This window comes from Myotis nattereri (assembly GCF_964212035.1).
Source record: "Myotis nattereri genome assembly, chromosome: 13".
NCBI lineage: Eukaryota > Metazoa > Chordata > Mammalia > Chiroptera > Vespertilionidae > Myotis > Myotis nattereri.
The window spans coordinates 59,555,217-59,573,455 of NC_138088.1; the positions used below are offsets into that span (position 1 = coordinate 59,555,217).

An 18,239-nucleotide genomic window follows, 5' to 3' on the forward strand; every position below is an offset into this window, starting at 1 on the left:
TAAAACTACACACAGGTACTTCTCTATGTATGTACACATTGCATCCATCCGCAAGGATGTTCACGGAGACGTTGCCATCTGAGTCACAGGCATCCCCTTTATTCTCGGTACTTCCAAAAGCTACACCTTCCTATACTGACTAGGTATTCCTTTTAGAGAGAGAAACAAAAGCAATAAGAAAAAATTGATAAACAACTAAAATTTCCCCTCCCCAAAAAGGACCCAGACTCCGGGGGTGTGAAGTGCAGCACAGGGAATGTGTATGATGCCAGGTGGGGAATCACTTTGTAAATTATATGTCTGACCACTATGCTGTACCCCGGAAACTAATATAATATTGAATGTCAACTGAATTGGCAAATAAAAAATAAAATGAAAGGTAAAAAATTAAACAGCAATTTCCACTCTAAAAGAAACAGACCCTAACTACGAGCAAATGCATGGTCCTGGGGGCTCCCTGCAGGCGCAGTTCTGAGGCGGGTTGCGGGTTTTGCGCCTCCACCCCCAGGCCCCATGGGCACTGTCACCGCCCCCCACCTCCCAGCAGCTCACTCGCAGCCCACTAGCCCCCAAGCACGTCGCCAGGGAAACGCATCACAGGCGGCTGCGAGTTCGCCTTGTAATTACCCGAGGACTCGGCACACGGAGCAGGCGGAGGGGTGGGGGGTCTCACCCCGCCAGAGGGTGGTCGGGTCTTCACGGGGTGGCGAGCGCCGGACCGCCTGGCAGCACGCTTCGCGCCTGGGTGAGAGGGCAGGCCGCCCGGGCGGGAGGGGAGGGCGCGGCGGCTCCGCGCGGCCGCTTATAAGGGCTTCCCGGCCTCTCCGCGGCGGGGAGACGGGGACGGAGCGGAGGCGGACGGCGGGCTCCAGCCGGGCCATGCTCGCGGCCTCCATCTTCCGTCCGACCCTGCTGCTCTGCTGGCTCGCTGCCCCGCGGGCCGCCCGGCCAGAGGCGCTTTTCCACAGCCGGGACCGCTCGGACCTGGCGGCGTCCCCGCTGCGCCGCGCCACGCCCATCGCCGACCTCCTCGCCGCGCAGGTAGGGAAGCCGAGACCAGGACCACGCGCACGCACCCACAGCCCAGGCGCACCTGCACGCACACGCACCCACAGCCCAGGCGCACCTGCACGCACACGCACGCACCCACAGCCCAGGCGCACCTGCACGCGAGCGCACGCACCCACAGCCCAGGCGCACCTGCACGCGAGCGCACGCACCCACAGCCCAGGCGCACCTGCACGCACGCGCACGCACCCACAGGCGCACCTGCACGCACGCGCCCGCACCCACAGCCCAGGCGCACCTGCACGCACGCGCCCGCACCCACAGGCGCACCTGCACGCACACCCACGCACCCACAGGCGCACCTGCACGCACGCGCCCGCACCCACAGCCCAGGCGCACCTGCACGCACGCGCCCGCACCCACAGGCGCACCTGCACGCACACCCACGCACCCACAGGCGCACCTGCACGCACGCGCCCGCACCCACAGGCGCACCTGCACGCGCACGCACGCGCAGCCACAGGCGCACCTGCACGCACACCCACGCACCCACAGGCGCACCTGCACGGGCACCCACAGGTGCACCTGCAGGCACACAGCTGTGCACGCTCACACAGCTGTGCACGTACGCACATGCACATGCCCACAGGTGTGCACGCAGTCACCTGTGCACACACACACACGTGTGCACACGCCTTTCAGGTGCTGGACCTCGAGCGCTGCCCAGCACAGGTAAACACACAACCACACAACGCAGTAAATATGGAAACCGCTAAGCAAATCCGCGCCGGGCTGTGCAGATAGAAACCACAGAGAACATAGTGTGCCACACGCGCTGTTGGCCGGGCGCCCCACCGATCGTGGGTTTCTCTCCCGCAGCGGTTCCTGTCCAAATACGGCTGGGCCGAGGGCCGCCCGGGGGCGGGGTTCGCGGCCCCAGTGCCCCGGGGTCCCCGCCTCGATGGGCCGCCCGAGGGTCCTCGGGGTGCCGCCTTGGCCGAGGCTCTGCGCAGGTTCCAGAAGGTCAATGCGCTGCCGGCGAGCGGGCGGCTGGACGCGGCCACCCTGGCGGCCATGAACCGGCCCCGCTGCGGCGTCCCCGACACGCGGCCCCCATTGCAGGCCGTGAGCACCGCACCCCGGACCCCGCCGCCCCCGCCCGGCCCCCGCCCCAAGGCCCGCCCCAAGCGCTTCCTGCACACGCTGCTCCGGGCGCCTGCGGGCCGGCAGCCTGAGGACGGGGCGCAGGCTGGGGGCGCCCAGGCCTTCGCCAAGAGGACCCTGAGCTGGAGGCTGGTGGGGGAGGGCTACAGCCGCCAGCTCTCCGCGGAGGAGCAGCGGCACGTCTTCCGCCTGGCCTTCCGCATGTGGAGCGAGGTGACCCCCCTCACCTTCCGGGAGGACCTCGCCGGCCCGGGGGCCATGGTTGACATAAAGCTGGGATTTGGACGAGGTGAGAGGGGCGAAGACGGTGCTTCCTACCTGTCCTCCCTGCTGGCAGGCGGGCCGCTCTGCCTCTCCCATAGGCCGAGGCCGGGACCTCAGCATAATGGGGACTTCGGGTCAAACGGACCGACTCGGGGAACCCCAGCCTGGCCTCCTGCTGCCTCAGTCACCCAGAGCAGTGGCACCAACCCGCTGCCTGGCTGTTCTGAGATGGCACCTGGGGGTGCATTGTCAGCCTCTGTGGATGTTGCTTTATTACAAGTCGCTGGAAGGGCACGCGTGTCACCCCGCAGAGCCCAGAGGGTCTCATGGGGACACGTCAGAGGAGGTCAGCCAGGGGGCATGGCTCAAGGTGCTCACGTGGGCTCGGTGGGCTCCTCAGGGCACAAGGCAGATGGCCAGTCCTCCCCCAGGCCCACCCCCTCCTGCTGCGTGGGTTTGGACACAGTCACTTCTCAGCAGCCCCCTCTGGGAACTAGGGGTCCCGAAGGCGGCCCCACGGTCTCCCTGGAGTCACATCCTCGTGTGAGAAGCGCCCAGAGCACCGTTGGTTGGAAAGCGATGTGAATGGAAGGATGTGGCCGTGGGCAGCGCCAGCTTTACTTCCTGACCACACAGCGGTCAGGGGCCAGCGCAGACCTGCCTCCTCCTCCGTGGCCTGCAGCGGTCCACGGCCACCCGCCCCCAGCTCCGCTCGTTCCCACAGCACTCAGTGCGCAGCTGTTTCTGTCTTTAGACTTTGTGGATTTTTATTGATTTCAGAGAGGAAGGGAAAGAGAGAAACATCAGTGAGAGAGAACCACTGATTGGCTGCCTCCTGCACACCCCCCACTGGGGACTGAGCCTGCAACTGGGCATGTGCCTGACCCGGAATTGAACCGTGACCTTCTGGTTCATAGATGAGACAGTCAATGGGGCTGGGCCGTGGGGCTGGGCTGTGTCTTTAGACTTTATAACAGTTTATAAAGAACTGCGGCTCATGCAGCCTCAAGTGGAGGAATTAGTCCAGGCTGGACGGCCAGCCCCTGGGGCCCGGGGACCCTACAGGTCTGTGCTCCCAGGTCCCGCCAGGTGGGGAGTCTGTGCAACGGGCAGTCCTGGTTCACCTGCCCCCCTCCCCTGGCCAGGCCGGCACCTGGGCTGTCCTCGGGTGTTCGATGGGGTCGGGCAGGAGTTTGCACACGCCTGGCGCCTGGGCGATATTCACTTTGACGATGACGAGCACTTCACCCCGCCCACCAGCGACAGGGGCATCAGCCTCCTCAAGGTGAGTGGTCGCAGCTGATCGTAGTGATGGGCAAAGGGCAGTGTGGGCGGGAGGGAGTCCAGGTGGCCAGGCTCTCCTCCTGAGGAAGTTCCCTCCTCCTGCCCAAGCCTCTCCCGGCACAGCCTGCCCCCCCCCCCGCCACCCTCCCCCCCCTCCCCCCCGCAGAGGGTGGGTCCCAGATGCCCAGGGCCGGCGCTGCACATGGCTTGTGTTCCCTTCCAGGTGGCCGTCCATGAGATTGGCCACGTCCTCGGCTTGCCTCACAGCTACAGGGCAGGATCCATAATGCAGCCAAATTATCTTCCCCGCGGGCCTGCGTTCGAGTTGGACTGGTCAGACCGGAAAGCAATCCAGAGGCTGTATGGTAAGACTTCTGGGAGGGCACCCTCTGAGCTGACAGAGGACCCCGCCCCCCTCAGTCTGACGCCCCAAGCAGCTGCCTGCCGGCTCTGGGGCAGCAGTGATGGGCAGCCCTGCCCAGACCAGGCGCGTGGAGAGCTAAGCGCATACTCTTGGGTTTGTTGCCCCGAGTCCTCTCTTTCCGGTGGTTCAGTATGTTCCCTGGAGGCAGGAGGGGCACGCCGTGGTTTTCTAGACCAGTGGCCACCGGGCCAGGCGTCCCAGGAGAGGGACGAGAGCTGGGAGCGGGGAAGAAGCTGTCTGTAACCTCAAGGCGAAGAGCAGCGTGGCCTTGCGGGAGGAGCTCTAACGTCTGATTGTTCAGGCCCAAGTGCGGGTGGTTAACCGCCTGCTGGAAGGGATTCATGATTTGGCGCTGAGGCTGCAGGGAAGGGAAGCTGCCCTCTGCTTCTCCGTGTGCGGCAGGGACCGTCCCCATTTCTGTGCGACTAACGCCGCCTGTTCTCCGCACGCAGCGCGCTTGTTGAATACCTCGTGCCAGGACACATTTATCTCCCTCCATGGAGACCCCACTCTGAGCGTGCCCACAGCAGGCCACCGCGGCCTCTCCTGCTCCCCCACTCAGCCGGGGAGGGGGGCTGCTTCCCCTCATGGGGGGCCTGCTCTCAGGTGACTCCATGGGAGGCTCGGCTTAGCCACGCCCTGCACGAGTCACCCGTGACAGCAGGAACCCTTGGTGTTGGCGTCGGTGGCAAGTGGCCGGGCTTTTTCTTAGGTTCCTGCGCAGGCTCATTTGACACCGTCTTCGACTGGATTCGCCAGGAGCGGAACCCCCACGGGGACGCCACGGCGCGGTTCAGCACCTATCTCTTCCGCAACAGCTGGTACTGGCTGTACGAGAACCGGAACAACCGGACCCGGTACGGGGACCCCCTCCCCATCCTCACCGGCTGGCGCGGGGTCCCAGCACAGAACATAGACGCCTTCGTCCACATCTGGACTTGGAGGAGAGACGAGCGCTATTTTTTTAAAGGTAGAGGTCCCGATGGCCGGCTCTGTTTCTCTGGAACGAGTGCTTTCGGAGAGTGTTTTGCGCCCTGACTGGGGAGCTGCCCCTAACGCTCTTGAACTGAACTTCTGTCAGTTCGTCGGGCTGTAAGCTCTGAGCACAGGGATTGTGCTGTGTCCTCATCTCTTAAGCAGGCACTGAATGGATGCATCGAATGAATGAGTGAGTGAGTGGACTGGGCGGGGCTCTGATGAGGTTGCCAAAGAACTGCCCTCCCTGCAGTTTTCATCTGATTCTGGAGAGAAACCCCCCCTCGTACCCCTCCCCAATGACAAGTGTGTGAAGGGGTAGAGCGAGCAGTGGGGACAACTGCTGTGACCCCAAATCAGGTGCGGAAGCCGCCTCAGGAGTCAGGACTTGGCCCAGACTGGAAGAAGGGGTAGGAGCTGTGCCCAGGAGAGGACCCTGAATGGGGGGCCATGGGGGGCTTGGAGGCTGGGAGTGAACGAGCGGACGAGGCAGCTGTGCCCTGGAGGTGGCCAGGCGCTCACACGATGGGTGAGGCTGGAAGGACAGGGTCAGCCCCGGCAGAGCCTCGAATGCAAGGCCCAGGCAGCGAGGAATGGAGGCAGCTCTGGGTGGGAGGGTCAGCGTCCTGGGGGAGGCAGGACCTGAGGTGGGGGCCTGGCGGTCTTGGGGAGCACCCGGAGCAGCGGTGTGTGTAGGCGCTGCCTTTCCTTCCCCTGCAGCCGGAGTCCCAGCACAGAGCCATGTTGCTTTAAATGGGAGCCGGGAGTTAACCCCGAGGCAACAGTCAGATTGACAGAACTTTGCATGCAAAATCTGCTGTAAGAAATCCATGAATACATTTAGTCCTGATGTTCCTTCACGACATACAAAGCATTCTTTCAGTTCAGTGACATGGTTTCCGGCAGACTTCTGTAGTTTGGATGTTTCAGAGTAGGTGTGGTTTAAGTCCTGACTGTAATCGATATCGGCAACACCGGGACCCCTGGGGTCAAGTCTAGAAGTAACTCAGGGAAAGCGTTCATGGCGGGGAGGCCTCACTCAGATGCGGGAGTCCAGCCTCCTCCCACAGTCCCCGCAGGGCTCCTCGGCCGGCCGGGGCCGTGCAGGGCTCCTGGGCCGGCTGGGCCCGCGCAGGGCTCCTGGGCCGGCTGGGCCCGCGCAGGGCTCCTGGGCCGGCTGGGCCCGCGCAGGGCTCCTCGGCCGGCTGGGCCCGTGCAGGGCTCCTCGGCCGGCTGGGCCGTGCAGGGCTCCTCGGCCGGCTGGGCCTGTACGGAAAGCGGCTGCTCTGTCCTTTCGGACTCAGCCACGGTAATAAGCCACGGTAATAAGCCACGGCAACACTTTTGCTTGGCTCCCAGGAAATCGGTACTGGAGATACGACAGCGACAGGGATCAGGCCTACACGGAAGATGAGCAAGGACACGGCTACCCCCGGCTGATCTCAGAAGGGTTTCCTGGCATCCCGAGTCCCCTGGACACCGCCTTCTATGACCGAAGGAAGCAGCTGATTTACTTCTTCAAAGGGTCCTGGGTGAGTGGAGGCTGTGCAGCCTGGTGGTGCTTTTATTTTTATTTTATTTTTAATACTTTTATTAATTTCAGAGAGGGAAGAAGAGGGAGAGATAGAAACATCAATGATGAGAGAATCACTGATTGGCTGCCTCCTGCATGCTCCCCACTGGGGATCGAGCCGGCAACCTGGGCATGTGCCCTTGACTGGAATCGAACCTGGGACCCATTAGTCCGCAGGTCGACGCTCTATCCACGGAGCCAAACCGGCCAGGGCCTGGTGTTGCTTTTACCATCCCTGACTGAAATGTCAGGCGACCACATTCTTGGTTAACGGCTGTGCTGCCACTGCCCTGGCCGGGTGATGTGGTTGGTTCGAGCATCGTCCCGAGCCCCGGGAGGTCCATCCCAATCAGGGTACTTTCCAGGAGGCAGCTGATCAATGTTTCTCTTTTACATCAATGTCTGTCTGTCTCTCTCTGCCTTCCTCTCTCTAATGATCAATAAATATATCCTCAGGTAAGAATTAAGAAATTTAAAAAAGGTTGTTGTTAGTGCATGCCTAAATGGCAACGTCAGATCACCCCATCATGTGGAAAATTAAGAACCTTTTATTTTTTTTAAAAGCTATCTTTATTGATTTCAGAGAGGGAGAGGGTGAGGGAGAGAAACATCAATGATGAGAATCACCGACTGGCTGCCTCCTGCGTGCCCCACACGGGGGATGGAGCCTGCAACCAGGGCACGTGCCCTGACGGGGAATCGAACATGACCTCCTGGTTCCTGGGTCGGCACTCAACCTGAGCCACACGGGCCGGGCCAATGTTAAGAACTTGGAGCCCAGGGAATGTGGTGCCGTGACAGACGACAGACAGGCCTGCTCCGCTGCTGAGCCAGTGATCTCAGAAAGGCCGCCGGCTCTCTGCCCTGCAGGTGTTTGCGTTCGATGTCAACAGAAACCAAGTCCTCGGTTCTTCCCCGAAGAGGATGGCTGAGGTCTTCCCAGCGATCGAGCCGCGGAACCACCCGCTCCGGGGCCTGGACGCCGCCTACTACTCCTACGCGCACAGAGCCGTCTTCCTGTTCAAAGGCAGCGCCTACTGGAGGGTGGCCAGCGCCGAGGACAGGCAGCGGCGCCCGGGGCTGCCTCCCAACGGCCTGTTCCCGCAGCAGCCCATCCCCGAGAAGTGGTTCGATGTGTGTGATGTCCACACCTCCACCCTGACTATGTCCTGAGGAAGCAGCCCGTGGACAGAGCCAAAGGGTTTCTCTTCTCGGAGAAAGTCGACTTCTCTTAGAAAACCCACCAGATTTTCAGTAACTGAAGCAAACAGGGCCCGAGTTAAAACCAAAGCGGAAAGTCTGATTGAACTTTTAAAATACTTGATTTAAAAATCAATTTGATTTTCTGAAAAATTTTTTTTTACCAAATGATTTTACAGATTTTTTTAGGAAAGGTTAAAAAAATCGCTGAGGAATTCGTCTGTTTCCTATGGATGTTAGGGCTCTGTGGCTGAGGCCCCAGCACGTCTGCCAGCACCCACACTCCCATTTCCAGGGCAGGCAGGGTACCAGGTGCGTCCTGCCCAAGGTCAAATGCGGGGGTTGCTCTGGACCCGTCTCCTCATCCAGCCGGGGGCCCGTGCGCTCTGCCCACTCCTGGGTGCTCTTTGTTTGAAAACAGGCCTGCACCCCAAGGGCCCTGGACAGACAGCTCTCCGGCCGGCCCCTCAGGGCAGGAAACACTACCGGGCAGTTCACTCTCGCTCGGGGTGGGGGGTGGGGGGTAGGGGGGGGGGCTGCCAGCGTAAGGCTCCTGAGCTCACTGCGTAAGCTTGTTTCCCAGGTCAGTGACCTCGAGGGCAGGCACTGTGTCCCTTTACCTTCCACGTGACATCACTTCTTAACACAGACAGAACCCTGTGTCATCTGGAATGACAGGACATTTGGGCACGGAGGGGAACTGGGAAAGGACCGACAGTCCCATGATCACGCCACAAGCACAATTCTTTTATTTTTTGCTGCCCTGACCCAGAATCAAACCCAGGACCCTTCAGTTCACAGGCCCACGTTCAATCCATTGAGCCAAACCGGCTAAGGCCACAATTCTTTTAAAGAACAGCTAAAACACAAGCACTTTGACGCAGCTTTAAATTAAAATCAGCAAATTACAAAACATTTTGAAGCACCTTTCCCATAGGAATTGCACACCACGCTTTGACAAGGGAAGACAGGCCGGTATCTTCTCACTTAGACAAATTTCCCTGGATTGAAAGGCTGCTCGGTCACGGGTGCCGGCCAGGACGAGTGTTGCTCGGGTGCCTGCCTCCGGCTCTTTCCGCAGAGGGAGAGACCCTCTCTGACCAGGAATCCACTGGAAGAGGTCATGCACGAGTCCAGGCTAACGACAGGGGACCACGATGCCGCATGCTCGCCGCAAGGACAGCGAGCAGACATGGCTGACTCACAACTGCTTTACCATTTAGTCAAAACATTAATTGCTTCAACAACTAACTTTTGAAAATGGATGCAAATCTGTCCAAGGACAATGCAAATAAACAACAAGGAAGTGGACACATGGCAAGAGAGAGGCCTGCAAGCGTTGCCAGGTCCGCGAGGTGTTGGGAGACCCGACATCTGCCCGAGGACGCAGTGTGTGAAAACCCAGCTCGAAACAGGTCCCCGTTTCCAGGGCAGGGCACCTCCTTCGGGGTGTCACCGGAGGGGCTGCCAGGCGGCTGCAGGACCGACCCAGGGCTGGCACTGAAGGCCGCGGGCGGGGGACGCGCAGGCCGGGCCGCTCTCGTCCTCAGCGGCGTGGCGCATGCGTCTACGCGTCACCCCGGCGGGACGAGCACAGCACCGCCCAGACCCGGGAGAGTGGGCCGTGTGTGTGCAGCTGCCGGGAGCCATGTCGCCGTGACACGTATGAAGTCCAGGGAGAAGTCAGTGGATGGCAGAGCCTTATTTTTAATGCTTTTAAAATCTTAATTTGTAAATTTTTTTAAAAAAATACATTTTATTGATTTTTCACAGAGAGGAAGGGAAAGGGATAGAGAGTTAGAAACATCCATGAGAGAGAAACATCGATCAGCTGCCTCTTGCACGCCTCCTACTGGGGATGTGCCTGCAACCAAGGTACATGCCCTTGACCGGAATCGAACCTGGGACCCTTGAGTCCGCAGGTCGATGCTCTATCCACTGAGCCAGACCGGTTAGGGCTGTAAAATTTATTAATCAAACCAGTTCAAATCAAAATTTGATGTAAACAACGTGAAATGAAAAAGGACAAAGACATTTTAAATAAATAACTTATTTATTCAAAATAGTTTTCTGACCTTATTCACAGTTTCAAGTTTAAAATAAAAGTGGGGGTAGAACCTATTCTTGGTCAACTGTTATCCAAGTTAAAGGGAAGTGGGTCCTTCAGAACACGCACTAACACGGAGAACTGCACGACGGCTGGTCTTCGGAAACCCCGCACTGAAGCTTAGAAAGGCGACTTCTTTCCGTGCCGTTCCGAGGGAAACGCTATGGCTCTAACCACATGACCACTGACGTCCCTGGGATAAAGGTCCCCTTGACCTAACGTAACATTTATCCAAAATAATTGTGTCTGAAACCCACGTAGCTTAACATACTCAACACTTACAGTGTGACGGCACCACACCTCCGCTTCTGAGAGCAGCGCGGAGCTGCTCTCACTCTGATTCCGGCACTTCCCACGCGGAAGCGGAGCTCGCCGGCCCCGTCTGTGGGGAATGAGGACGCTGTGCTGCCGCGCGGTGCCCACCGGAGCGGGTACCTCCCACGCGTTTAATAACGAAGCACCGAGTGGCAAACCGGCCCGAGTGCAGAAGGCACGGACGAGGCACCTGGGGCGCGGCCCTGGCGAGTCACTGCACGGAGCTGCCCCGCGCGAGCTGGTCCAGCAGGTGGACGAGGACGTCGATCCTTTCCGGGAGGCTCGTGTTCTTGTTGGCGGTCGCTCTCAGAAGCTGGGAGTAAATGTGCTTGTTGGTTTTGACGGCCACATCTTCTTCCACGTTATTGCTGGGTTAACAGAACAGGACAAAAAAAAAGAAGGGACGTAAACAGTGATGCCCCTTTCCCCGTCACAGTCCCCGTGTCTGCAGGGAGCAGGTGCTCCAGTCACGCCTGGTCCACACCTTGGGGATCTGCTGCTTGGGCCTGTTTCTAGACGTTCCTTTCAACACATCAATGAAAAGCAAGGCCATTCCTTACACAATCGAGTGCCTGCCGCCATGTACAGGCAATGCTCCTGGCCGTGAGCAGAGCGGCCGGCCTGTCCCCGCCTCCCTGGCCTCTGCACTCTGTGGGGTGGAGGTGGGCAGACAGCAGTGCCCCACAGGAAGGAGTGTCCGACGACACGCTGGGAAGGAACTCCAGGGAGAGGCTGGCTGGGAGCTCCCTCAGCCGGTGTTCCCATCGGAAGCACCTGGGAGCTGCCTCCCTGGAGCGAGAATTCCCTCGGACTCATAGGACTACTGCGCCTCCACCTGGCGGCCATGCTGGTGCAGCTTGTGTGAAGGCCCGGGGCTGGTTCCAGCAGTTCCCACTGAACACCCACCCCAGGTCCTGGGCGCCCACGGGGAAGACGGGCCAGAGCACACCCATCCCTCCCCAGGTCGGTGCTGCGGCCGTGCGCCCCGCGGGCAGGTGCAGGAGGAGACCCGCATGCGCGCTCACCTTGTCTTCTTCTTGGCGGGAGACAGCAGCTTGATGGACTGGAGCAGCAGGAAGGCCAGCCGCGACTCGAAGATGCTGAGCAGCTTGAGCACCTCCTCTCTGTTCAGACCAGGAGCTGCGTCGGCCACGGGCGTCGGCTCCTCACTCTTGGGCTGCAAACAGGGAGTTCCTCACCAAGTTTCCCAGCAGCTACAGTTCACGCTGAAGCGATGGGACTGGGTTCCATGAACCCAGCAGCTTTAAAGGAAAACCAGTGGCCAGCACCCAGCTCTTTCTTCAGGGCAGGCCGATGGGTGCGGTGGCGGCGGAGGCAGAGGCTGTGAGCAGCATCTCCTCCTCCGCCCTCCCAGCATCACTTTAATGAGCTCAAACACAACACAAACTGTCTCACAACTAACAGGCACCTACGAAGAAGAAACTAACCCTGAACGAAGATCTAACTCTCCGCCATCAGATGCAAAAGGAACAAGATGGCGATGGGCCCCACGGGGCCTGACAAGCTGGGGCCAGGAGAGCCGCCGGCCGGGGCAGCACGGGGCCCCCCGGGAGGTTCCCGCTCGGGTGGCAGCAGCAGGGACGCCGGAAGCCCACACACCAAAGGGCACCCCCCGAGCCTGCTCAGCCCACTCACCGCCCCACGGCTCCCGGCAGTTTAGCAGAAATTACAAGAGGGCACAGGCCCTTCTTTCTCTTAGAAAAACAAAACACACACAAAAGCAAAACTTAACAGACCGAACACCAGGGCCTTCCTAACCAAGGTCTAAGTGGTTACTTTAAAATGTAAAAGATACACTGCAACTTCAAGAGTTAATAACAATGCCACCAAGAAAACGTACTGAGTCACTGTGAGCGTTTATGCAGAGCCGACACATTATGTTCGTATATACAGGGTGGGGCAGCCAAACAGCTGGTTCTTGTATTGTTATTTGTTAATTGTTGTGTTATTCTCCATACAGACGACTGTAAACCTACTTTTGCCCACCCTGCACACACACACACACACACACGCCCCCACATGCCTGCTACATGCATTCACCCCTCAGCGTAGGCATGGAACACAGGGCGCCCCCCCTTACCTGGCCCAGCTCCTCCACGAGCTCCTTCCTGATGAGCTGGAACGCGTGCTTAGTCCTCACCATGATGTCAAGAGCCCCAGAGAGTGTTTTCAATTTCCCGACGCTGCTATTCTGACCTAGAGTGTGAAACACGAAGTGGTCGTTCCTGTGCGTGGAATCTAGACCCCCAGCCAGTCGATGAGCTAATAACAAGTCTGACTTTCAAACGCTGTCCAGGGAGCTCAAGAGAAGCACATCTTCTAACCCCAACCTTCCTTAGTAACGACCCGAGGAAAAGTGTTTCCTAGAGCAGCGGTTCTCCACCTTCCTAACGCCGCGACCCTTTCATACAGCTCCTCATGGTGTGGTGACCCCCAACCATAAAATTATTTCCGTTGCTACTTCATAACTGTCATGTTGCTACTGTTATGAATCGTCATGTAAATATCTGATATGCAAGATGCATTTTCACTGTTACAAAATGAACAATTAAAGCATAGTGATTCATCACAAAAACAACACGTAATTATATATGTTTTCCGATGGTCTTAGGCGACCCCCGTGAAAGGGTCGTTCCAACCCCCAAAGGGGTCGTGACCCACAGGTTGAGAACCGCTGGCCTAGACCAACAGCTAGTCCCCAGTCCCGCCTCTCCACTTGGTCCTGCCGAGTGAGCACTGCTCTTTGGAGAGTCTGGTTCGAGTGGACCAGCCGGGAGAAGCCTGCGGCACGAAGGCCACCCCACCACGGACCAGCCCCATGATGCTGGGCAAGTCTCTGTGGCACTAAGTACCAGGTGTCCCACCAACTTGCTGTTCACAGCAGCCAGACCAGCTGAGCCAGGATTCGATTCACCCTCAGACCCGAATAAACTTCATCCACCAGACACCACCAAGCTCCGCCCCACCCTCGGGAGCTCACATTTACCTGACCTGGCCCAGCGCCTGCAGGCCGCCTGTTCCAGAAGCCCACCCCCAGCCTCTGCATCGGGGTGTGTTACAGGGAGTCAGGGGCCGCCTCTCCTTTCCTGCTGCTCCCTCATCCCAGTTGTCCGCGATGACTTACATCTTTGTCTAAACTGACCTGTCACCATTTTTTTCAAATATGGGCTCCTGGCCTATGGTTCAACATTTCTAGTCACCGAACAGAATCTAGTCCATTTCTCTAAGTTTAAAACGCACTCTGGTCTCTACCCAAAGTCACTGACTGTGGGAAAAAGAACAAACAAAAAACCCACTCCTTATGCCCGAGAGAGACCACAGATCTGCCTGGCTCTAGGACAGGGGTGGGCAAACTTTTTGACTCGAGGGCCACAATGGGTTCTTAAACTGGACCGGAGGGCCGGAACAAAAGCATGGATGGAGTGTTTGTGTGAACTAATATAAATTCAAAGTAAACATCATTACATAAAAGGGTACGGTCTTTTTTTTTTTAGTTTTATTCATTTCAAACGGGCCCGATCTGGCCCGCGGACCGTAGTTTGCCCACGGCTGCTCTAGGAGAACCCAGCCCGACGCCGACGCCCACTCTGAGGAGGGAGATGGGACTTACTGCTCATCTGGAACTCGGCGAAGGCCACCCGCTCCAGCTGCACCCGCAGCAGCTCGCAGGGCGTGTCCTTGAGCAGCTGGAAGAGCCTCCCCGCTTGGCTGTAGTGCAGATCAGCCAGCACGCGGTGCTGCTTCCGGAGGTACTCGTCCCCGACCTGGAACCACAGGTGGAGTGAAGGGGGGCGGGGGGGGGGGGGGCTGCGCCACAGCATCACCTAGTCTCCGCCTGGGCCACGCGTGATTTCAGTGGCGGTGTTTGTATGTGTACAGTTTTAGCTTCCACATTGAGGCCTTCGCACCACTTCTGGGTCACTCAGGAGTCAACCCTGTTCTGCACATGGATGCCACTGTCTCAGCGCACTCGCTGAAACGACCATTCTTTCCCCCCTTGTCCTGGACTGTTAAGCTCGCTTCTGCCTTGAGACTATGAGGCCACCTGAGCAAACTGGAATTGTGGTTAGGGGCCTCCTGGGGGCAAAGGGAGAGTCGAGGGCCTCAAGGACAATCATCTCAGGATAAAGGCAACTCAGAAGGAACCCTCGCCCAAGGGAGCGCAGAGAAGTGCGTGGAGCTGAGCTAAGAAAGGCCGACCCGAGGGACTGAGTGGACTCTCGCAGGAGCATGCAGCCTCCCTGGAGGCGGCCCCTTCAGCCCAGGCCTCAGGGACTGACGCAGGCACACAGGCTCCTGAGCACCAGGCTCCGTGCACAGACTCTTCAGAGATTAGTTCTCATAGGTTCAGCCGAACAACCCAAAAGTCCAGCGATCACTGCAGGGATGAACAAACCGTGATGTAATCACGAAGATTACTGCGCTGAGGGAATGAGCAGCCACACGCACCACCTAGAGCAGCGGTTCTCAACCTGTGGGTCGCAACCCCTTTGGGGGTTGAACGACCCTTTCACAGAGGTCGCCTAAGAGCATCGGAAAACACATATATAATTACATATTGTTTTTGTGATTAATCACTATGCTTTAATTATGTTCAATCTCTAACAATGAAATTGGGGGTCACCACAACATGAACTGTATTAAAGGGTCGCGGCATTAGGAAGGTTGAGAACCACTGACCTAGAGGAACCTCAACGTGATGCTAAGGAAAGGCCACTAAGCCACAGAAGAGAACGCACAGTATAGCTCATTCTACACCGTTCACAAGCAGGTAAATGTGTACACATTGCCCTGGCCAGTGTGGCTCAGTGGGTCGGGCGTTGTCCTGTGCACCAAAAGGTTGCCAGTTTGATTCCTGGTCAGGGCACAGGCCCAGGTTGCAGGCTCCATCCCGGTTGAGGTTGTGCAGGAGTCAACCGATCACTGTTTCTCTCTCCCTCCCTCTCCTTTCCTCTCTAAAAATCAACAAAAGATCTTAAAAAAAAACAAACAAACCGTATTGCCTGAGTGGTAAAACACAGAGAAGGCATAGAAACTGCAGGATGGTGGCTACTCTGTGGGTGTGGGGAGGTTCAATAGGGAGGGGCGCCCAGGGGCCCTGTAGCACTCTTCCACCCTCAACCTCAAGCTGAGCACGCAGGGCTTTCCTTTTGGGACTCTTTTCCATACACGTTCCCGTAAGTCCCTACGTGCTCTATTTCACAATAACAAATTTCGAAGATGGGAAATGGGTACTTCAAGATTTACACAAGGCTACTCTTACAAAGCCTAACTATATTTTAAAAATCAAAACACTACACCCAGGCAAATATATAATTTTGCAAACTAAGACCCAATTGATTATAGTTCAGAAAAGTGTGTGGCATAAGAGGGGGAAAATGCCTACTCGCCAACTTTTTCTAAGTAGCTAATAGAACAGGAGGCATTTGAAGTAGATACTGAAGCATAAGAAAAGCACCCGGAATACTTTTAAGCGGACCTGGCCCTGAACGTAACCGGGAGAGACAGTACCTGATTCCGCAGGCAGCTGTGGTACATGGACGCCAGCCTGTGGTGGATGGTGGCAGCTCGATACTGACAGAGGGGCTGGCGAGCAGACGCCGAGTCCACATCACAGTACTTCAGGGACTTCATCATAGCTTCGCTGACCTCTTTTTCAATCTAGTTTTAAGGGGGGGTGGGGGGGCGGTAAAAGAGACAAGCTTCTGACTTTATATGAGGAAGTGAAGAACATGAAGTGCTGCTCCCAGGGAGACGCTCAGCACCTGTCAGAGGCTCACGCGGCGGAAGGCTCCTGCCCAGCCCGGCGGCACGTACCTGCTCCTGCGCTTTCCTGGACAGCGGCGCGTAGTCCTGCTGCAGCGTGGCCATGGTGAAGTAGGTGGTGGACAGCTCCCAGTTCACTGAGTCCCAGACGGCAGGGTGTCTGTCTCGTGTTCCCAGGGACCTCAGCGCTTTCAGGTAGTAGTCCACGGCCTGGGCGGAGGAAATCGAGTAAACGCCCCCCTCTTCCCAGGCCCGGGTGGTGACTGGCTTTGGGGAGGACGTGCGGAAGGACCGTGTTGGGGAGGAAGGCAGGGCTGTGAACATGCCTCACGGAGGAAATTTATGCAGCTCTGAAGTACAGGCTCCCCTGGACTGGGAAGCAGAGCGCTCCCATGAAACCCCTGATAAGCCGAATGGCGTAACAAGACACAATTACCATTAACACAGGAAATTTTTGAGGGTTGCCAGACCTAACATTGAGTGCATTTTTATTCCGTTCACTATGATCAAAGTGCTTCATTCCACACGGGTCACGTTAAAGGTCACACCCTGAGCTCTCCTAGGCTTTTCTGGCTCTCAGGACACAGCTCACTCAGGGACGCACAGTCAGCGGAGATTTAGCTCAGACGCTGAGTGTGGTTCGGGAGGGGGCCTAGCTGGGAGGGTGCTCGGGCTTGGGGCGCACATTGCCTCAGTAACAGCTCACTGCAAAGCAAAGGCTGAATGCTTTTTTCACTTTTCCCTTTCATTCTAAAAGCAGAAGTCCTCTTCAGGTTTCTCCTGGCAGTGAAAGCAGGCTCCCATGTAGATCTTTTGTAAACAAGGGGGGCTCCCTGTACTCGGTTAAATGTGTGCTTGCTTTGGCGCCTTCTCCAGCACTGGGTGTGACCACTTGCCAAAAAGTACTTGATAATTTAATCAGTAAAAGAAACTCAAATTTTAAATCCCTTAAAAGTTAAAATTTTGAAATTTTGTTTCCATATTAAACATTTACTTTTTCTACACATACGAATTTCTTGTTCAAGTTCATTTGTCCTCCCTCCTATGGGGACAGTGTGTTTTCAATGATTCCTAGCTGCTATACACCAAGAGTTTATTAACCTTGGATCTGTCCTGTGCTATAGATATTTCTCCTAGATGGTGGTTTGCTTTTCAATTTTGCTTTCTATTGTGTCCTTTAAAAACTGTATTTTTGCACATTTAAGTTGATCCATCTTTTACTTTGTGATTTCTGCTTGTTACGCTGGGAAAGTTCCTTGCCCAGCCATGAGCTGATTCCCCTGGTACCTTTACAGTTTCACCTGTTCATTTCCATCTTTAATCCATCTGACGTTTACTCTGGTTATGCCAACACACTTCACCGAAGATCACCTTTTGCGCACCAAGCCAGTGTCGTCTCCAGTCCTGAGTCCCTAGCACACTCAGGCCTGTCTGAGTCTCCCAGTGGTCTGCCTAGTCCTGGGCCAGCCCATGGTTTTCATTCCTTTGGTTTGATGGTATTTTAGTGGAGCAATGGCAAAGTAAGTGGCAGTTAGGGATGAATGGATGAACCCATGAGCAAATGTGTTACCTTGTTATAATACAAGCCTTCCTCTGGTGAAAATTCACGTTTAAATTCGTCCCCTGCGCCGCAGTGCGCCTGTGCACAAATCCGCATGAGCCTTCCCGTGTTGCATAACAAGAGGGCAGCATTTGTAGCATCATCAATTGACTCGAAGTTGTGAATTCCTTTCTCAAAGCAAGAAAAGCTCTTTTTCCACAACTGTTGCTCTGCAGTCGACACACTTTTGCTCACTTCATGAAAAAACAAAAACCTGTGTAAGCAGGCACCCGAGGAAGCCCGCTGGGTCCCCTGATGGATCCTGAGGGCGGGGCAGGTGCACAGCGCCCGCCCTCCCCACACCTGCCATGGCCGACTGGGCGCCCCGCCCCCTCCCCCTCACATCCACGCTGAGGGTGACTGTTTGGAGAGCGGCCTCTAGAGCGGTAATTAAGGTTAAAGGAGGTTATAATGTGTGGCCCAAACCCAACACGACTGGAGATGTCCTAAGAGGGACACCAGGGACACCCACAGAGAAAAGACACAGCAAAAAGGTGGCCGAGGACAGAGCCTCAGAGAAAGCCAACCTGGCTGGCAC

The 18,239-nt window shown here is 57.0% G+C and overlaps 2 protein-coding genes across 3 annotated transcripts in view; one reads left to right on the top strand and one right to left on the bottom strand.

The window, feature by feature from the left end:
* Nucleotides 1-846: 846 nt before the first annotated feature.
* Nucleotides 847-7,865, top strand: MMP21 (matrix metallopeptidase 21; the record flags this gene model as incomplete). The annotated part of the gene is made up of 7 exons (XM_081104804.1): nucleotides 847-1,041; nucleotides 1,888-2,461; nucleotides 3,582-3,721; nucleotides 3,944-4,085; nucleotides 4,857-5,114; nucleotides 6,479-6,651; nucleotides 7,563-7,865. Exons 1-7 carry the CDS (start codon nucleotides 880-882, stop codon nucleotides 7,863-7,865), a joined length of 1,752 nt encoding a protein of 583 aa, XP_080960930.1. The 5' UTR covers nucleotides 847-879.
* Nucleotides 7,866-9,926: 2,061 nt separating this feature from the next.
* EDRF1 (erythroid differentiation regulatory factor 1) overlaps nucleotides 9,927-18,239 on the bottom strand; it is a 29,645-nt gene continuing 21,332 nt past the window's right edge. For both annotated transcript variants that reach the window (XM_081104805.1, XM_081104806.1), the window contains 7 exons: nucleotides 17,672-17,895; nucleotides 16,153-16,311; nucleotides 15,847-15,996; nucleotides 13,946-14,099; nucleotides 12,416-12,531; nucleotides 11,340-11,491; nucleotides 9,927-10,682 (listed from right to left, as the gene is read on the bottom strand). In XM_081104805.1, the coding sequence (XP_080960931.1) occupies nucleotides 10,526-10,682; nucleotides 11,340-11,491; nucleotides 12,416-12,531; nucleotides 13,946-14,099; nucleotides 15,847-15,996; nucleotides 16,153-16,311; nucleotides 17,672-17,895 (1,112 nt within the window). In that variant the 3' untranslated portion in view covers nucleotides 9,927-10,525. The remainder of the gene's footprint in view (nucleotides 10,683-11,339; nucleotides 11,492-12,415; nucleotides 12,532-13,945; nucleotides 14,100-15,846; nucleotides 15,997-16,152; nucleotides 16,312-17,671; nucleotides 17,896-18,239) is intronic.